Source organism: Schistocerca gregaria, chromosome 3 (genome assembly GCF_023897955.1).
Source record: "Schistocerca gregaria isolate iqSchGreg1 chromosome 3, iqSchGreg1.2, whole genome shotgun sequence".
In the NCBI taxonomy this organism is placed as follows: Eukaryota; Metazoa; Arthropoda; class Insecta; order Orthoptera; family Acrididae; genus Schistocerca; species Schistocerca gregaria.
The window spans coordinates 224,643,786-224,665,424 of record NC_064922.1 but is presented as its reverse complement, the minus strand read 5'-3'; the positions used below and the strand labels follow the sequence as shown (position 1 = coordinate 224,665,424).

Sequence of the window (21,639 nt, the reverse complement as noted above, 5' to 3'; positions counted from 1 at the left end):
TGGAAGTTTACCAGCACAGTCATTAATACTTATTCTAAGGGGACGTTTTAACTTGTTTAACCAGCTCAGTTTCTTGATACCACCGATCAAGTTATTTCACATCTACTTTTTTAGCTGTTGCATAACACCTTCTTTTACCAACCACCCCCCCCCCCCACCTACCCCCACCCTCCACACCCACAAATCAATAAAGACTCCTTCTAACATTTTTAAGTCGTTGTCACTAGATACCCAATATTTCTAGGATTAGTAGCTCCATGTCCCATTAATGTTGGCCATTTGACAGTTCTGCTTGACTGGTCATTACAGAGCATATATCTGGGTCCTGAAACAATAACTATGTGGGTTTACATCTTTAATAGTAAGAGAATCGTACCTGGAGGCCCTCCGTGGGCATGTTTCCCTGTCTTGTCAACAGCCTCTAGCACCTCTGAGCACTGGAGAACTACAGTGTTCACCATTAATGATCAAAGTCCTAGAGTGGCGGACAGATTTCTTGATGGGAAAGCCTTTAATATGCAACTAAATACAGAAAAACAAACATATGTTATTAATCTGAATGTATAAAACTGTCAGTGCAAATCGCATTAATTTTGTTATTAACGTTAGTCACCGGTTCTGGATATCTGCCAACCGTCATCACACCTCTACGGATCCATATGACATGCCAGTGGCAGAAGTCTTGAGCTGTCCACAAGTCGTCTGCCTCGCTGACTCCACTCAGTAATGAACATAGTGGCTCTCTACACTGGCTCCTCATGTGGACCTGAATTGGTCTGCTGATGGCGGAATTCATGGTGGGCACCATAAAACTGGCCCGGGATTTAATTACAGTAAGACAGACGTGGGAATAATCAGTGTTAATCTAATTCTGGAAACATCCCCCAGGCTGTGGGTAAGCCATGTCTCCGCAATATTCTACCTTTCAGGACTGCTAGTTCTGCAAGGTTCGCAGGAGAGAAATTTGGAAGGTAGGAGACGAGGTAATGGCAGAAGTAAAGCTGTGACTACCGGCCGTGAGTCGTGCTTCGGTAGCTCAGTTGGTAGAGCACTTGCCCGCGAAAGGCGAAGGTCCCGAGTTCGAGTCTCGGACGGCCACACAGTTTTAATCTGCCGGGAAGTTTCAGTGTTAATGAGCGTCACAAAAGTTGCTGCAGATGGCCACCGTTGACGTCTACGTAGCGCTGGGCTCAGTTTATCAAACCATCAGACACGCATAACAGGTTTGTCTGAGGGACAACATCAACAGTGTTTCCAGGTTCTGCTTTAACTGAGTTAGACTGTGATGCCTCTTTGAATACAACTGACGCTTCAATTTGCTCCACAGCTAAAATATCATGAAGTTATGAAATCTTGACAGATTTACATCCATGTATCCTTTTGTTCGTCTCATTACTGCAAACGATAACTGGGTAGTAGTGATTAATATAGAAACTTTTGCGAGTAAAATTCGTAAGTTTTTCCTTTCAAATTCTCAATTACTCCAATATTCTTGCTATATCTACGATGCTTACCTCTTTTTGACTTAATACCTGCTGTTAGTTGACCCGACTATAACATATCTACAATTTTCTTTCCACTTTCAAAATGTTTGACTCAGATGTAAGTGCATAGTGTGTTCACAGTATTCGTTTCACATGTTTCGTATGCTCATATGCCGCATTTTGCTTTGTTTTGAAAAGTCTTACACAACAAATAATTTTACTCCGGTGCACTGCGATTAGACATTCGTGAGGGATGGCAGGTAGACGCGAAAACTGCTATTTGAGATTAATTCGTTGTGCTTGTCTGTCGATGCCCAACACTTCCACGCATTTTTAGCATTTAAATAAATTAAGTATCGTTCTGTTTATTGGAGCTTGTAATATCTGACGATTAATCAACAATATCTACAAAAACTGCATGAATGTAAAATCTGCATGAATGTGATAAAATTCGTGTTAAGCGTTGTGTAACGAAAGGTGGCAGACATTTCCTGTCCTAGTCCACATGTATGCAGAAGGAGTAATGGAGGATGTAAAATAAAATCTCGGAACAAGAATAATACAAGGGGTGCAGATTGTATTGCTAAGGATAGCAGAGCATGTAGTCCTACTACATGTGAGAAAGGTTAAGAAGAGATGCTAAAAGGAATCACCGTCATACTTAGTGTAGAACATAGCTTAGATTTATATGTAAAAAGACGAAGGAAGATTACTCTGGAAGAACGATTCAAAGATGATATTAGAAATTGATTAGGGAAGAAAAGGAAGCTTTTCAATAAAAAAGTCTACCAGTAAGAAAATATTTCTTAAAAAAACAGGTCTGCAGCGCAGTATTGTATGGAAGCAAAAGACAGACCTTCTGAAACCGTGATAAGATGAAATCGAAACCATCGGTGAATCATGCCAATCTTGTGCACAGATGTAACAGGAAGACGTACTAAAAAGAATAATTGAGGAAAGAAGTATGTGAAAGGCACTTACCAGAAATAATTAACATTGCTCTAGAAGCACCTGTCGACGGAGGATGCAGTAACTGCAGAAGTTGTTTAGAATCTACAAAAGAGATCACTGTGGGAGCTGGGTGTAGTAACTAGGGTTACTAAAAGGTAGGAAAAGAGCGAATCCAGAAACAAAGTAACTAATAATGTATTTCTGACGGTGTAAACAAGCTTCAGCTGTAGTTTGCTACATACAGATTGTATGTGAATGTCGAGCGTATCAGCGAAGTACACTTACGTCACATACACTTGCAGTTGTTAGGAAAGTACCGTAGTCTAAACGCTTTGATGTTGGAAATAAAACCAAGCGCATCACAGGTTCAGCATTAAAAAAGAATAAACAATCAGTCCTGTTTATCATTCCGCTTAGAAACATTATTTTTACGACTCTGTTGCAGTAGGTATCAAGTATGTTACCTCCTTCCCCTTTATTTGTGTACCTACAGCAGCTATATGGACGATTTCGAGTCTACAATCATAAGCTAACAATTTCATTACAATTTTTATTCAGGCACATATGTATTGCATTATAGTGTTTTTCCCTGTAAAAAACTACTGGACGGAAACATTCCGAAATCTGTGAGAAGGTGCTAGTCTAGAAAACAGCGAACACAAAAGTAAGAAAAAGAAAATGTTCATCCGAATACGTCTGGAAACTACGGAGGTGGTGAAATGGTTAGCGGCCTGATACCGATCTAGCAAGGAGGGGAGTACATAGTTCATTCGGTCAGCCAGATATGTCTTTCGCGTGTACCTCAGATGTGTTACTTGGACTGAGATCTTTCCTTTGTGTTTAATCTTTAATTACTTCGTCGCCGAAGGGCGGCAAACTGGTGCAGTATATCTCCACCATTTTTCATTTAGATATCGTATGCCTCAGTACTAGTAGAACACTATTTTTACTTTAACTTAATTAATTTATTTAATTTATTAGCTTATTGGCTGGAGTAAACAGAATAGGAAAGTGTACAGCAAACCTACGTTTCGATGACACGCTTTTTTCGAAGCGAGACTTTTGAATCACTGTAGACGAAGTCAGCTCTTAGATCTATTACGCAAACTTTAACTTGAGGCGGCATTGCATAATGGAAGTTAGGAATGACAGTAACTCTTTTTATTTAATTGGTATTTAGAAAAGATGAATAGAGACCACATGAACTGGAAATTATTTCTTGAAGCAAGAATCAGCATGGCAGTGACAAACTGAAATTTAGAGGTAATTTATGAATATAATACAAAATATCACGTTTATTAATAAACATTGTACATCGTAGATCATATTTCAAGACCCAATTATTGAAATGAACACTTTTTAGGCACCGTACTGCCTTCAACTGAATAACATGTACTCTTCCTCATGAATAAACATAGCAACCATGTAGCAGACGTACCAAAGGATTTGACGTTTTCCTTCCACTGCAATAAACACCGTTCATCCCCGAGAATGCTGTAGCCAAGCTGGTCATTCCCGACTTTCTTTACTGATGACTTATGATCCCAGTGACATGAGTACGTTTCAGATTTAGAATCGAATCTGAACGACAGATGCACTGTGTGCTCTGGTCCAGTAGCAGCCACCTACCCTGCAACCCACGCCTATTAACAATTGAGCTCCGTCCACAGTATGAAGCAATCGAGGCCTGCAGCGTGGCGTGGTATATTCATCGAAAACGTGTCCTTCTTCGGCCGCGACTGGAGCAGCCGGTCCTTAGCTGCAGATGCCCAGGACCAAAGCCATCAGTAGCAGCAGACCACCACCAGTGGAGACCCTCTGGCTGTGACCCAAGTGAAGCTCCGCCGGCCGCTCTCCTGTGGACAAGGAGACCAGATAAAGCCAACGGTAGTAGCTGTGGAAGCCAGGGCTGTGACATTGGAGGACAGTACAGCTGGAAGATATAACTTCAGTGCTTTTGCTCAGTTACTTTTCAGACAGAATTTTACTGCATGATAACGTCTTCTTGAAAGAAACAGTGTACAAATATGGTTTTCAAATAGCTTACGGGAATGCAGCAGGGTGACGCGTCGACAACCGCCAATATATACACGTGATGAACAATGCATCGAGTGACTGATGATAATGCTGAACTAGCACTAAGGTTAACTTCTCATGGTTGGGATTCACAGTCATATAATATTTGTTAAAAGACGTCACAGTCACCGTCGACTGTACAGAATATTTATTTTTGCTATTGGAATTTTCAAGTAACACTGCAAAGTTACATTCTGTCAGAATATATGTACTCATGTCACATAGTTTTATATTCGGACAGAATGTAAGTTTGCAGTATTATTTGAAAATGGCCATAAGGCCGGAATTGCAATAGTAACAATAAATATTTTATACAGTCAACGGCGACTATGATGTCTTTTAAGAAATAGCACTAAGGTCTTCGGCCATTCTGCCTTACGCAGGGAGCATCACAACAACACTGGTCGTGAAACTTCCTGGCAGATTAAAACTGTGTGCCCGACAGAGACTCGAACTCGGGACCTTTGCCTTTCGCGGGCAAGTGCTCTACCAACTGAGATACCGAAGCACGACTCACGCCCGGTACTCACAGCTTTTCTTCTGCCAGTATCCGTCTCCTACCTTCCAAACTTTACAGAAGTTCTCCTGCGAACCTTGCAGAACTAGCACTCCTGAAAGAAAGGATATTGCGGAGACATGGCTTAGCCACAGCCTGGGGGATGTTTCCAGAATGAGATTTTCACTCTGCAGCGGAGTGTGCGCTGATATGACACTTCCTGGCAGATTAAAACTGTGTGCCCGACCGAGACTCGGACTCGGGACCTTTGCCTTTCGCGGGCAAGTGCTCTACCAACTGAGCTACCGAAGCACGACTCACGCCCGCTACTGGCAGAAGTACAGCTGTGAGTACCGGGCGTGAGTCGTGCTTCGGTAGCTCAGTTGGTAGAGCACTTGCCCGCGAAAGGCAAAGGTCCCGAGTTCGAGTCTCGGTCGGGCACACAGTTTTAATCTGCCAGGAAGTTTCATATCAGCGCACACTCCGCTGCAGAGTGAAAATCTCATTCTGGAAACACTGGTCGTATTTTGCGGAAATATGATCTGAAATGTGTTTTTCGATCTCCACCTAAGATCGGGGTTGTTTTAGGTTCTTTTAAGGATGATCTTAATTTGGCTAAGGAGGATGTCTAGTACCTACCACATTCCTTGCAGTTGTGGCAAATCAGTTATTGATAAGACTATCAGAACCACGGAAGGCGGTTGTACTGAGCATAAGCGTCATAGTTACTTACAATAGCCGGGCAAATCGGCTGCTGGGGGACATCGTTGGGGCACCGGTTGTTCTACGGAAAAGAACGACAAGAAATTCCGACATGTACTCCAGCTATTGGGATAGTGCTGTTAAGGTAGCAGCTACAATTATAGTATCAAGTAACCTTGGAAAGATAGGTGGAGGTATTTCCTTACAATTTGCGTGGAATACTGCTCTGTCCTTTGTTAAAAAACAAAGGAACAGAGTTAAAGCTACCTCCCCAGTTGTTCAGATATTTTCGCTGTCGATAACTTGTAGCGCGGTTGTTTTTTGTTTGTGGTGACACTAGCGTCTACAGCGTGTGTGTGTGTGTGTGTGTGTGTGTGTGTGTGTGTGTGTGTGTGTGTGCTCGCGCGTTTTATCTTACCGGAATTCCTGTACAGCGCTTACATGGTGTAGTTTTGTCTTGAAAATGATAGGGTGGTCACCTATCGATATTTAAGCGATTGTCGACGACGTTACCCGGCTGTCTTCTCGTAAGTTATTTGAGTATCGTAAACACTGGGAGAAACTCAGGTCTCACAACTACAACCTTTCTACTTTTTTTTTAATTATTTCGTTTTCGCCAGCAGTATTTACTGTGACTTTACCCCAGTTTGTAGCAATGAATCCTCCCATAAGACAAAACGTAAGGCTTGGACCCGACGTCACCATTGCACATAGCCATATTTCATATCTAGCGTGTAAACACCACATGATTCTTTTGAAGTATGTGTTTATCCAGGAAGTCATTTTGTAAAAACGTGGCAATCCGCATAATCCCTCATGGAGCACAACGCTTCTAACTTGCCAAAAAATGGAGCAATGAAGAACTCAGGAAGCAGAAATCAAGAATATACGCCAGACCTGAGTCTAGATAAGAGTTTAAAGTAGAAGGAATTTAAAGCACCTGGTTGAGAGAGGAAAAACGGATACCAGATGTTTTTTAGACCCGTTTGTTCTGTTCTTCACTGCGTGTTTCGGGCTCTGCCCATCTTCAGATGACCTGAAAAGTTCTTTACACACTCGAAGTGCTAAGTGCTATTGACAAGTTATCTCAAACTGATTCCGTATTTCTGGATTTCCGGATGCTTTTGCACTGTACCACACAAGCGGCTTGTAGTGAAATTGCGTGTTTATAGAATATCGTCTCAGTTACGTGACTGTATTCCTGATTTACTGTCAGAGAGGTGATACTTCGTAGCAACTGACGGAAAGTTATAGACTAAAAGAGAAACGACTTCTGGCGTTCCCCAAGGTAGTGTTGTAGGCCCTGTTCCTTATTTGTATAAAGGATTTAGGAGACAATCTGAGCAGGTGTCTTAAGTTTTTTGCAGGTGACGCTGTCGTTTATCGACTAATAAAGTCATCACAAGATCAAAACAAACTGTGAAACGATTTAGAAAAGGTATCTGTATCGTGCGAAAATTGGCAATTGATCCTAAATAATGAAAAGTGTGAGGTAATCCACGTGCTAAAAGGAATTCACTAAACTTCTGTTGTACAATAAATCAGTCAAATCTAAAGGCTGTAAATTCAACTAAATACCTAGAAATCACAATTACGAACAACTTCAATTGGAAGGAACACATAGGAAATGTTGTGGGGAAGGCTAACCAAAGACTGAGTTTTATTGGCAGGACTCTTAGAAAATGTAACAGATCTCCTAAGGAGACAGCCTACACTAGGTTTGTCCGTCCTCTTTTAGAATACTGTTGCGCAGTGTGGTATCCTTACCAAATAGGTTTGACGGAGTACATCGAAAAAGTTCAAAGAAGGGCAGCACGTTTAGTGTTTTCGCGAAACAGGGGGGGAGAGAGTCACTGAAATGATACAGGATTTGGGGTGGACTTCTGTGGTGTGCTTACTGTAAGACCTTCAGTACACACACCATCAGATTATTTGACTTGTCGCTCTAACGAAGTAGGCGAGTGTCAGCAATATTTCTCGTAGTCTTAACGTGGCGTGTTTATCTCCTGCCGTTATATCAGACGATAGAAATGCCACTTGCATGCTTAGAGTATCAGATTGACGGTGACCAACTTTAAACAGAACTTGATTAATTTTCACACAAATTTGAAGCTTCAGTTACTCTAGTTACTCTTTTTATACCTGTATGCTTTGCAGTTCCAGTATATTGAATGAAGTTTTTACATAATTCAGTGTGTCCATACAATAAACTCATAGTGTGCTCACATCAAACACAGCCACTGGTATTTACGTTTTTGTGTCTCGGCATCAGGCAAAGATCTGGTAAACAGTAGTGAATCTGTCAAATTTGCTTGATACATATGAGCCTGTGTAACAAGTATGAACAAGGAGGAAAATGCAAACATTGTCGACATAATTTGAAAATAATGTATATGGTAACATTCCAAACGGTAGAAAACTCTTCTTATTGTCTCCCCCAGTACTCTTAATTTGTAAAGTGTACGAACATTAAAATGTTACTATTTTACAATAATTATTCATGCAATTACGTTTGCTCAATCAGCATCGACGCATTTTTTTATTATGTAGAGAATTTAAAAAAATATATTAGAAATTTATTAGAAAAATGAATGTTTTCAGTAGATAATTTGTGGCTTTTGAAATGCATTTGTTTTATGACATCGATGAATTATATACAGCCTGCAACTTGATTCATATCTTACATTCCGAAGATAGACTTTACATGTTATATACATGAGACAAAATGGTTATTACGAAAATCATGAGGGACTGCATAAATACATACTAGTAAATACTAAGGTGATAACTTGTAGCCTGAAGATGATCTTGGAGGTTGATAATAGTAGCATGATAAAGAAATTTATTTAGCACCTACCAGTGTCTGTTCCAAAAAGGCTATTGTAATTTATGTGTGATGTTCAGCATTATCAAAGTATAATGATGGTATAGTATTAAATTTAAATTACTTCACACTGAATGAGATTCTGCCAGGAAGTTTCTTACCTCACACTAATTGTGTGTTTCACTTACAGTCAGAAGCAACAAATGAAGTTCTTGTATATGCCGTAGACAGTAAAAAATGCTGGTGAGAACAGAAAACAGTTATATTGAAATGGGACTAACTAAAACGGAGATGGAATGTTTTTATTAAAGTAATGAAGAACCATACGCGCTAAGTTCTTATTTGCAAGGCCCATTTGGGATCTATGGGACACTAAGCTGAAAGTGTAGTACAGACCACATCAAGGGAGATTTGGTGATAAATAACACCAAAAATAAGATTTTAGAAGAATTTTGGAATAATTATTGCAGCATTTAAGGTTTATTATTAACTAAAGCAGTAGGAACGCATTTTCTGTAACGCACATTACCAAGGGGGTGGGGAGGGAGGGGGATTACTTCTTATCAAACAAAAAATTGAAGGAAACAGTTCGTTAATCGTTGTTAAATGTTGTTAAAGGTATTGATATGTAGGTTAGCGCGACAACCTGAAAATATCATTTAGCACATTCTTAAACACAATGTTCATAACTTGTACTACCAATAATGGAATACTTCATGACGACCACAAAAAATTAAACAACATACGAGTTTCTTTAACTGTCGTTAACTTTTATTCACACCATACTTTTTAAAGACATACTGATGCTTGAGGAAGTTTCTGAGCCTCAAAATATGAATATGACATCTGTTACTGAATGTTACTTCCACCTCGAGGACTTAAGAGTTTTGGGTTAAGTTTTACTGAAGAAACTAAAACAGTTACGGGATGTGGTAGAAGAAATCATTAAAAGGAATAAACATATTTCCAGAATTTTAAAATATGAAGTGTCTGCCTAGATTACTCTATTTTCAAATTGTAGGCACAAAGCATTTCGATTGTTAAATTTTACTAAACACCATTATACTGTTTATACTGTAATGAATTTGTGAGAGAAAAAATCAAAAGAATTTAAATCATTGAGGCATTCACCATTATTTATTAATATCACTGTAAACAACGAGATTTTTTAAATAAAAGAAAAAGAAGCTAAGGTTGATGCCCATGCAACAATCAATATTTCAGATACGAAAAAGAGATATTTTAGGTATTGGCATACATACTCATTCGTAAAGTGAAAGTTAGAAAGAGGAATGTATCAATCAAACAAATTTTACCTATATTAAATTCAAATTCGCACATGCACAATGACAGTCTTGTTGGTCGCAAATGTCGGCAAATTAAATTTATTTCCTGTCAGCCTTACTTTCCAAGACAACAGCTCTTAAATATGCTAGAGTTATAAAGCTTCACCTACAGAAAATTTTTCTAATACAGAAGTGACTGTGGACGCACTCACCGTCGAGCACATGCACGGTGACAGTGGCGAACTCTGACGGCGAGACGGAGCACGTGTAGTTCCCGGCGTCTCCGCTGCTGACTCGCGCCACCAGCAGAGAGCTGTGGGCGCCCGCTGGCGTCAGGTCCGTCCGCACGCTGCGTATAAACACACACACTCAATGCACCACCTGCGCATGACATTCAGGCTAGTGCCAACAACGAAAAAGAACAGTAAGTAAAATATATGCAATTAAACACCTCGCATATGAATGTAAAGCAGATATGTCACATACTGGTACTTCATTTAATGAACCTGTAGAGACAGGTTCGTGGCTCCAGTGATCAAAATACACTGAGGTTACAAAAGTCATGGGATTGTGATATGCACGTCCACAAATGGCTGTAGCATCGCGTACACTAGGTATGAAAGGTTAGTCCATTGGAGGAGCTGTCATTTGCACTCAGGTGATTCATGTGAAAAGGTTCTCGGTATGATTATGGTGACGGGAATTAACAGACTTTGAACACGGAATGATAGTTGGGGCTAGAGGCATGGGACATTCCATAAATAAATCCTTAGGGACAATATTTCACCATACAGAGAGTCAACCGTTTGCTGAATGTGCCACATTTCAGGCATTATGTATCACCACAGACCACGCAGTGCCTCCAACGGCTTTCACTTGACGACCGAGAGCAGCGGCGTTGTCGCAGAGTTGTCAGTTGCAAGAGACGAGCAGCACTAAGTGAAATAACCGCAGAAATCAATGTGGGCGTATGACGACCGTATCTGTTAGGACAATGCGATGAAATGTGGCGTTATTGGGCTGTGGCGACCCACGACTGGCGCTAGTGTCCTTCCAAACAGGACGACCTTGCCTGCAGCGCTTCTCCTGGGTTCGTGACTATAGACCCTGAACGACTGGAAAACCGTGGCCTACTCAGATGAGTCCCGATTTCAGAGTGATGGTTGGGCTGAGTGGCGCGCAGACCCGACGAAGTAATGGACACAAGTTGTCAACAAGGCACTGAACAAGCTGATGGCCGCTCCATGATGATATGAGCTGTGTTTATGTGGTGTGGACTGCGTCCTCTGGTACACCTGAACCGATCATTGTCCAGGAATGGTTGTGTTCATTTACTTGGGCACCATCGAGTGAATGATTTGGCCACCCCGGCTGCCCGACATAAATCCCATAGAACGTTTATGGGACGTAGTCGACAGGTCAGTTCGTGCACGAAATCCTGCACCTGCAATACTTTCGGAATCATAGACGGCTATATAAGCAGCAGGGATCAGTATTACAAAACACTCGTTCGACCTATACTTGAGTATTGCTCATCAGTGTGGGATCCGTACCAGATCGGGTTGACGGAGGAGATAGAGAAGATCCAAAGAAAAGCGGCGCGTTTCGTCACAGGGTTATTTGGAAACCGTGACAGCGTTACGGAGATGTTTAACAAACTCAAGTGGCAAACTCTGCAAGAGAGGCGCTCTGCATCGCGGTGTAGCTTGCTCGCCAGGTTTCGAAAGGGTGCGTTTCTGGATGAGGTATCAAATATATTGCTTCCCCCTACTTATATCTCCCGAGGAAATCACTAGTGTAAAATTAGAGAGATTAGAGCGCGCACGGAGGCTTTCCGGCAGTCGTTCTTCCCGCGAACCATACGCGACTGGAACAGGAAAGGGAGGTAATGACAGTGGCATGTAAAGTGCCCTCTGCCACACACCGTTGGGTGGCTTGCGGAGTATAAATGTAGATGTAGATGTAGATTTACTGCACTACCCCAGGCATTACAGGAGGTAGTCCACGTCTTTTGTCTCCTCAGTGTACACGTGTAAAGAGAGAGCAATTTGGCACTAAGAGTGTCAGTTGTCACTCGTTTGGTTGTTCAACCAGCCATATTGCCAGTAACTTTTTGACAACATTTTCCATAATGTATGAAGCAGGGATGAAAATATGAGTCTTGAGTGCTTACAGGATGGCAGTATCAACGGTAGCAGTTTAGGTTCCTGAGATGTACTTGACATGTGGTGTAGTAAGTTAATTTACTTTCAGTAAGAGTCAAAAAATTTATACTACCATTTTAAAGTGACGATATTATGTGCACAGGTTATCAACGAACACTATACTTACTCTCCATACGTGAGCTGCGGCTTGTAAAAACGGGATAGCGTGCTGAGAGCCTATTGTCAGTCACTAAGCAGCATAACTTGTAGCCAGATGGCTCCAGGGCAGTGCGGCAACGTCATGTTGGATGCAGTGAATGAGTTTACATTTTGCTAACGTTAGTTTTCTGCTGTATACCAAGAATTCAGTTCTTCTACCGAGACGACGAAATTTGTACATGACACATTAGTTAAAGTATCAGAAAACAATCCGACATAAACTTGCTCTGCGTAATCTGTGATTCTTTAATGGTTATTTTATTCTAGAAATCTAAGAGGGCATAAAATATAGAGGATTAAGTGACATCTAGGCAGCGATTTTTCATAACGAAATAAGCGACGAAACAACAACAGATAGGTTTCGGTAACACAGTGAGCTTCTTTTGTTTCTCTCGATGGTCAGTGATGTTTATATCGACAGTAAGACTGAATACTCCACATGTTTGGCACGTCCAGCAATTACGTAGTACAGAAAGCATTTTTAGCTACTTTTGGTTGAGTAGTAGCTTACTCTCATAGTTTTTTTGGGGAAATGGATCAAAATCTGACCTCTGAGTTCTCTATAAAACTCATATCGTCATAATGTGACTTCATTATTAGCTAGAAAATTAGCTAAACACATGTAACTATAAAGAGAAGTAATTTATATTTCAATAAAACCCTAGTACGTATTTAAAATTTAACTGTAAACACGTTCTTGTTATACAGGAATTTCGTGGACGATGGATTGTATTTCCTTTCTCTCTTTTGATTAAAGTATATGTTTTTCTCCGATGAATGTTCTGCTGTACATCTGATTGAAGTGACTCTCACGGGCCTCCCTTGATGTTGGTGTTGGCTGGTCCTACACTCATACTCACAAATTGCAGAATGTGGTGCCACACAACCTGGCACTACACAAAACTGCCGCTAATAGCATAGGCACATAGGGAACACACACGACACAGATCTCTAAGTACACAGTATTGGTGATAAGTTGAGAAAACCGTCCCGAAACACATGTGCTACAAAACGCCACTATTTCTTGTGCATGTACCCCGACATCAGTATGGGATATGATCACCATGCACAAGTACACAGGCTGTACAATGGGTTGCCATACTCCGGATCAGGTGGTCGAGCAGCTACTAGGGTATAACTTCTCATTCTTGCAACATTGCCTGTCGTAGTTCCTGAAGTGTCGTAGCGGTTTGAAGACGTGCAGCGATACGTCGACCGAGAGCATGCCAAACGTGTTCGATGGGGTTTAGGTCCGGCGAACAGGCACACCACTCCATTCGCCTGATATCCTTTGTTCCAATTTACTCCTCCATGATAGCAGCTCGGTGGGGCCGGGCGTTATCATCCATAAAGAGCAAGATGGGACCCACTGCACCCCTGAAAAGGCGGACATACTTGTGCAAAATGACGTCCCGGTACACTTGACCTATTACAGTTCCTCTGTCAAAGACATGCAGGGTTATACGTGCACCAATCATAATTTCACCCCCCACACCATGGAACCACGACCTCCGTACAGGTCCCTTTCGAGTATATTAAGGAGTTGGTATCTGGTTCCTGGTTCAAGCCAGATGAAAACCCGGTGATAATCACTGTTCAGACTACACCTGGACTCGTCCGTGAACATAACCTGGGACCACTGTTCCAATGACCATATACTGTGTTCTTGTCACCAGGCTTTACGGGCTCTCCTGTGACAAGGAGTCAGTGGAATGCAACTTGCATGTCTCCGGGCGAGTAAACCATGTCTATTCAGTCGTCTGTAGACTGTGTGTCTGGAGGCAACTGTTTCAGTGGCTGCGTTAAGATCTCGAGCAGGGCTACCTGCAGTACTTCGTGGCCGTCTGCGAGCACTGATGGTGAGATATCGGTCTTCTTGTGGTGTTGTAAACTGTGGACGTCCCACACTGCAGCGCCTGGACACGTTTCCTGTATGCTGGAATCGTTGCCATAATCTTGAGATCACACTTTGTGACACACGGAGGACCCGTGCTAAGACCTGCTGAGTTTGACCAGCCTCCAGTCGCCCTAGTATTCTGCCCCTCCTAACGTCATCAATATGTGTTCTTTGAGCCATTTTCAACAAGCAGTCACGATTAGCACGTCTGGAAACGTCTCCACGCTTACTCGCTGCACCGTACTCTGACATGCACCAACACATCTCTGCGTATGTGGACTGCTGTCAGCGCCAGCCTGCGACGGGCGCATGTCAAATGCACCGCATGGTCATACCCCAAGGTGATTTAAACACGCAAACCTGCAACCAGAGCGTTGTTTCACCATGTATCAGCATTATCCTTAATTTATGAGCATGAGTGTAATTAACGTGCAGCCACTCACAGAGGTCCAGTGTGGACTGTAATTTCCGTATCACGGCGAAGCTTGTTAGATATTCTATTGCGTTAAAGCAGAACTGATTAATGACTGAAAAAATATAGTTACAATTTTTGGCCACAAGGTGCAAATGTGGCGCTGCATAGCATTTCGTATACATCTCCGGTCCTCACATTAAAGTGCGCAAGCGGCGGTTAATAATAACATCGACATTGTGCCTTTCTCTCTTTTTTGACTTTCCTGCCAGCGACCTTTCCCTATTTCATTACATATGGAAACATTTGTATACGTCTATCTTGCATTCGCAGTGCCAGATTTGCACGTGGTGGCCAAAATTAGAGCTAATTTTCTCCAGCGTAAATAGTTTCTGCATTAACACGTAGAATATATACCTAGCTTCGCTGCCATACGATAATTACAGCTCAACTGGACGTGTATGAGTGGCTGCCCTTTAATTGTACCTACCCGATATTGTAGCGACCATGACACCTCCAGTATTGAGCATGTATGAAATATTGTATCAGTTCTGAGTAAAACTTCACAAAATTTACTACAGAATGAAATATATATAGTATTTAACATTCTTCTCAACATCAACGTTAAAGACGATATTTTATTAGTATTCTAGCAAAGCCCTAACCAGATTAACCTACATTTTCAATAAGTTGTAAATCCATTCGATAGTCGATGAGTTCAGTGAGCGAGTGTCAATCATCGAAGGCAGTTGGTTACTCTCGTCGCACAAGATGGCACATTCTGCCGGCGAGCACCAGTCGACTCTCCAATTACAGCTCAGACTGAACGTGTATGATAAGTACACTTTAATGACATCCACCCGATATTCTAGCGACCTCTAGGCGCTACAGTCTGGAACCGCACGACCGCTACGGTCGCAGGTTCCAATTCTGCCTTGGGCATGGATTTGTGTGATGTCCTTGGGTTAGTTAAGTTTAAGCACTTCTGAGTTCTAGGGGACTGATGACCTTAGAAGTTAAGTCCCATGGTGCTCAGTTCTGAGTTCTAGGGGACTGATGACCTTAGAAGTTAAGTCCCATGGTGCTCAGAGGCATTTGAACCATTCTAGCGGCCATGACACATCCTGTATTGAGCAACAACCTCGTGCGGATCTTAACAGAAGTGTCTTAAATCTACGAACAGCGTGATGTTCTCAACACCTGCATGATTTGCTTTCCACTTTGTTATCGGTGACATTGTAATTCACTCGCGGTTGACTTGGTTATCTCCTGTCATTGTTCTGCCATGCAGCCCAATATACAGGGAGGCAGAAGGATATTATGGAAAACTTTAGTTTTGCTTATGTGGCCGCACATCAAAGCAATGTGGTAAAGGACAGCATTGTGCAGGCAACCGGCAGACTCAGCAGTAATTCATCGAGATACGGCAATACGGCTTTTCCATCACTCTGATGCCTTGAATAAACATGTTCAATTTAGACTCCAGTGTGAGTTCAAAGTTAGCTTCAAGCTTTATAGATCCTAAACTACAGAATAAATCCAAAATTTGATTCAACGAAAGCGGATAGGGCCAGACTGAGGAATGAAGGCTAATCAAGTTACTGTTAATAAAAGCCTACACGAAAAGATCGAACAGTACAAACAGATTTTTTGTTGGGATATAAATAAAGTAATGAATAACGTGAATATCAGCCTAAAGGCTGACGCTGGTGCAGTGCATAAAGTCTGCCTAGAAAGTTGCGAGGTTTTAGAAAACCAAGTGGAAAGAAAAGTAAGTAGGGTGTCCAAAATTTGTCTTGGCAAACATAAAAAAAACTTTGTGTTTTGTCTTACTGCAGGTCTTGTCACGTTGGAAGCCTCGTCAGAGACGTCCACAGCATGACAGTCTAGGGAAGTGATTCCACTGGTGGTGTCCCGTTGACAAACATACCGGAGCGAAATACAAAATATGAGAGCTTCACGCTGTAAGCAGTGAATTTACTATTCGGAACACTCAGATTCACTGTTAAATAGCTAGGCAATCCGAGGCAAGAGAATTTGATCCTGGTATTAATGTACAAGTGGGAGCTGTGGGGATTAATGTGATAACGCCAAACAGTACAGTAAACAGAAAGCAGCAAGTGGCAGGGACAGTAATATTGCCAATACTACAGTAATATACAAGGAATCCACATTTATTAGATGCAGGAAGTTTCAGCGTTTTAATTCTCATGTTCATGTACATTTTGAGGAATGATGAAATGATGATGAACATGTATTCCGATGATTAGCAGAAGTAATGATGAAATGCGAAACTATGACTGCATTGATTGAAGGCCTCTTTTATCAAGAATTTATGAGTCAAACAGAACAGTAAGGAGGGGCTCGGAGGTTTGAGAGGTGGAGAAGAGAACCCGGGCAAGAATTTATAAAGGATTTCTCGAGAAAATTGTTTCCTAAATGATCCTATTTGAGAAATAAATTGGAACCACGAGCCCGAGGTTGTAGTGATGGGATTAGAGAGCAAGTTGCCCGTCTACCGACGTAAGAGGCTTACTTCAGCGCCTCGTGGCAGTCTGACAAGTTCATTCAGTACTTGGAGTGGGTGGAAAGATTTTCTGGGGAAGAGGAAGTGCCAACCACTGGCGTGACAGCGTAAACGTGAGGCAGCTGCGTGTCCACGATGAGACAGAATCCAGCAGGCGAGGCTGTGATCCTCATTTTAGAACTCCGCCGACCGAAACAGATCGTGTGGTTAGGCGAAATGTGAATTCATCCCGCCACTCGCCAACACGGAAAGTATAGTATTGATTGAAGTGCGTAGGGAGGTTGCACTGCTTTCGTTAGTACATGGTGCGGCAGCCATGTGTAACCGATTTAGACGTACATTTTGAAACGAAAAATGTGTGTACTAGTTAACGCACACTTACAGAAAAAGATCAGACACAAGAGGCTCGGATTTCTCATATTATTGATATGTTTATTTGTTGCTATTTGTTACTTTGGTATGTATTTTGCATAGGTCAAGTGTACTGATCCACACAACATCAAATGTCTAATTGTAATTGCAGTTACATGATTATTTTTGCTCTTGTTTGTTACACGAAGGTCATGATTGATTATATCCACTAGCGAGCCGATGTGATGCTTTTATTGTTGGCGATGGCAAGGAGAAATACATTTGAGTTTTTTCTGATTCTGGAATACTTATTTTGGTTGATTCATTAATGTAGAAATAGTAAAACAACGGTTTCTTCGCTTGGTTGCACACTAAAGGCAAACATATAGTAATGTCTCCTGTTATAGTAGCAGTGTTCTGTACAAGTGGTTGGAGGCACGTGTAGTGATGTGGTATGTGTATCCTTGTCTGGCTGGAGTCATCATTGTCGTGTAGTACAATATGCTGATTGACAGTGTGTACTTGAGATAGTGACAGAGGTTCGGAGGAAATAGCTTATTATCCAGAGCGAATATGGAACCAAAAGCAGATTCCCATTGAGGTAGTGTGCGTTCAGATTATCCCGTACGGGCGAAAAGGCGCTAGAGGTGACCTATTTTGAATTTGAGAAAAGAGCATCGAAGAGCGCACGACATCGCTTGTGAGGGATAACACAGGAAGCGATGCTTTTATAGTATCTGGACCATGGAGAATGTGTTCCGCAGCAACGTACAAAGAAATGTTGCCGTGCCGCGGGTAGGTTCAGTGTCGAAAAATGACACATCTTGAGAAACTGATATAAGAACCTTTGTTACTGTGTGAAAGACAGTGGTGTTGAAAGAGTGAAAAGTGAAAAGGAGCTGGTGTTTAAAGCTCAGGTTCACTGCGTATGTAAAAGCCAGAAGAACACTGGGTATATACGATAAGTATCTCGATTCTACTTCATGATATTGTGACAATATTTGGAGACTGGTGTAGCTGTTACCAATTCACGACGAATGAAACACATTTCAGGCTTTGGGTATACCTATAATAATGTTAACTGAACAACAGCTAGTATGCTGAAAGTATATGTGAGTAACAATTGTAAAGGAATTATATAAATTTTTTTATGAATATATAGACACTAGTTCAACTACCAGAAATGAATGCGTAAAGCATCTATTGAACAAAAGAAGCATTACGCTCTTCGTGCATTAGTTTTAGAATAAGTTACCTTTCGCTGTATCCTGTCCTAGTGTTAAGACGTGTTGTGCCATTTCTTACTGATAAAATGGGTTAAATAATGAAAGTGATTTTGAAGCAGAGAGATTACCTCTTAGTACGGACAACGTGGTTGCCGATAGAATTCACTTTAGGGAAAGGCCGCTGCTCTCTGTCGTCAATGTCAACAGACAAGCAACGCGGAAATCAATGTGGGATGTACGTTCTTTGTACGTCCCACTGTGCAGTGAAATGTGGCGTTAATGAACTGCGGCCTCAGACGAGCTACGCGAGTACCTTTGCTAACAGCACGACATGGCTTGCAGCGCCTCTCCTAGGCTCGTAACCATATCGGTTAACCGTAGACGTCTGGCAAACCATTGCCTTGTCAGTTGGCAAGAGATGATTATAGTGTTAGGGTGCGGCGCAGACTCCATGAAGCCATGGGCCCATGTGGTCAACAAGGGTGTGCAAGCAGGTGGTGGCTAATTAAGGGTGTGGGCTGTGTATACATGGGATGGACTGGGTCCTCTAGTCCAGTCGAACCGATCGTTTACAGGAAATTATTATGTCTGGTTGCTTGGAGACCATTTGCAGCCATTCGTGGAATTCGTGTTCGCAAACAACGATGTCATGTAACCGGGCCACAATTGTTCACAATTGGTTTGAAGAACATTCTGGACAATTCGAGCAAACGGGTTGGCCACCCGGAACAATCTGGACATTTCGGGCGAATAATTTGGCCATCCATATCGCCCGACATGAATCATACCGAACATTCATAGGACATAATCGAGATGCCCGTTTGTGCACAACATCCTACAGGGGTAACACTCGCAATTGTGGACGGCTGTAGAGGTAGCAGGGCTCATTATTTCTGCAGGGGAATTCCAAAGACTTTCTGAGTCCATACCACGTTGAGTTGCTGCACTATGCCAGCAATAAGAGGTCCGACACGATATTGGGAAGTATACCATGACTTATTACCTCAGTCTATGGTGAGGCGTTTATCGGCCACGGTGGTCTCGCGGTTCTAGGCGCGCAGTCCGGAACCGTGCAACTGCTACGGTCGCAAATTCGAATCCTGCCTCGGACATGGATATATGTGATGTCAGAGCTCAGAGCCATTTGAACCATTTGAACTTAAAGTCATAATTGCTGAAGTATCTAAGAGACATCTACCTGTTTCGTGGGCGTAATCTGTACATGAAGTGTACTGTAGTGTAACTTCATTCGAATGTTCATTCGCTGGTTTTGTAATAGTATTTTTGTGAAAATTTGTAATTTCATGGGTGATTATCAGAGGAAGAGCTTGTTTTCTATATTATTTCCGACATTCTCAGGTTGGAGATAAGTGACCCATTAACTTGCAAAAATTATTTCCAATGATTATAACTAGTTTTGCTGACTGCTAATTCAGTACACATAAAATAAGATAAAAATTGCTGTGTATGGTCACCAGCGCGGTAGGAGCCACATTGTCATCGATAAATTACATACTTGAGCTTAGCACCGTTCACAGTCCAAACTTTTTTACATGTACAACTTATGGGAGTTTCACTTACAAATATAACATCCGAATTGGAAATACGACTCAATGTGTCATTGTAACACTGCAAGGTTGAAACTACATAATTCTTATTGAAATGTGTAAGACCGTCGCACTCATTGTGCAATGCTATTATATCAGCTAGTTTCCACATATGAAAAGTGATTATCACAAATTACCAAACTAATTTCCATCTTTCACGTAGCACCATTAAACAGCAGAGTAATATGCTCATGTCAGATCAAAAATGGCTCTGAGCGCTATGCGACTTAACATCTGAGGTCTTCAGTCCCCTAGAACGTAGAACTACTTAAACCTAACTAACCTAAGGACATCGCACACATCCATGCCTGAGGCAGGATTCGAACCTGCGACCGTAGCGGGCGCTCGGTTCCAGACTGTAGCGCCTAGAACTGCTGTCAGATCCGGTAGAACACTAATGATGTTACGTGGTGGGGCTTACAGGAAGACGACTCGCCACCAGGTGGAATTGTATTTTCAGTATATTAAATGAAGCACAAAGATAAGTCTATTAACTATTGTATGACGTATACAGGGTGTAATAATAATTATTGTAATTCAGTAAGTATGTAAGTCGCAGACAAAAGCAAACCGGATAATGGTAACTTATATTCACATTTCAAAGTGAAAAAGCCACTTGATGGTAAAAAATGTCTGGAAATTAACCAGTATGAGAAATTATAGATCAGCAAAGGTATCCTACATTGTACTGAATAAGTTTGACTTTTACAACTGTGGTACAGGAATCGGACTACTATTCAGGGATTGTTTGTGAGACAAATCCATATTTTCATTATATTCTGGCATTAATTCTTAAATATATACAATTAAAATGTGATGGTGGTCTATAACAAATTCTTTGTTGTACCTAGGTTGAGCTTTTTTCTTGATCTTGTCGAGTATATCTTCATTCATTTACTTTTGAGTAAAGATGCACGCCACATTATTGCTATCTTCACTTGCATAGGGCGTTTTCCTATCAGATATCTTCATATGTATGCTTGCTATATACGAATAAATGATCTATTATGACTTCTGTAGATTATGCTAGGACATGCCGTACTTGCATTGTAATGTCAACTGGTTTCTGTGCTATTACGAATGCTAGGTCAGAATCCATCCATATGCTTCCGAATCGCAAATGTCATTATCTTACATTCTGAGGTAAAACAAGTGGGTCTCCAGTACGTTCCTCACTAATGTAAAAATTTTATATCCTTGGATACTCCAACGCTTCAGGTTGGTTACACCTGACTGCTTGGTACCACCAATAAGCAAATTTTCTTATTAATAATATGAATTACATTGTATAAAAAATTGTCACCTAGCGGCACTTTATCACTTCGTAATATGAATGAAAGTTACCATTACGCTGTTTGTTTTAATCTGCAATTCGTCTACATGTATAGTCACAATTATTATTATTATTATTATTATTATTATTATTATTATTACATT

The 21,639-nt window shown here is 41.4% G+C and overlaps 1 protein-coding gene across 2 annotated transcripts in view; it reads right to left on the bottom strand.

Moving 5' to 3' along the window:
• Nucleotides 1–3,686: 3,686 nt before the first annotated feature.
• The window catches only part of LOC126354543 (uncharacterized), a 426,012-nt gene continuing 408,059 nt past the window's right edge, over nucleotides 3,687–21,639 (bottom strand). For both annotated transcript variants that reach the window (XM_050004275.1, XM_050004274.1), the window contains 2 exons: nucleotides 10,032–10,168; nucleotides 3,687–4,291 (listed from right to left, as the gene is read on the bottom strand). In XM_050004275.1, coding sequence (XP_049860232.1) covers nucleotides 4,191–4,291; nucleotides 10,032–10,168 — 238 coding nt within the window. In that variant the 3' untranslated portion in view covers nucleotides 3,687–4,190. The remainder of the gene's footprint in view (nucleotides 4,292–10,031; nucleotides 10,169–21,639) is intronic.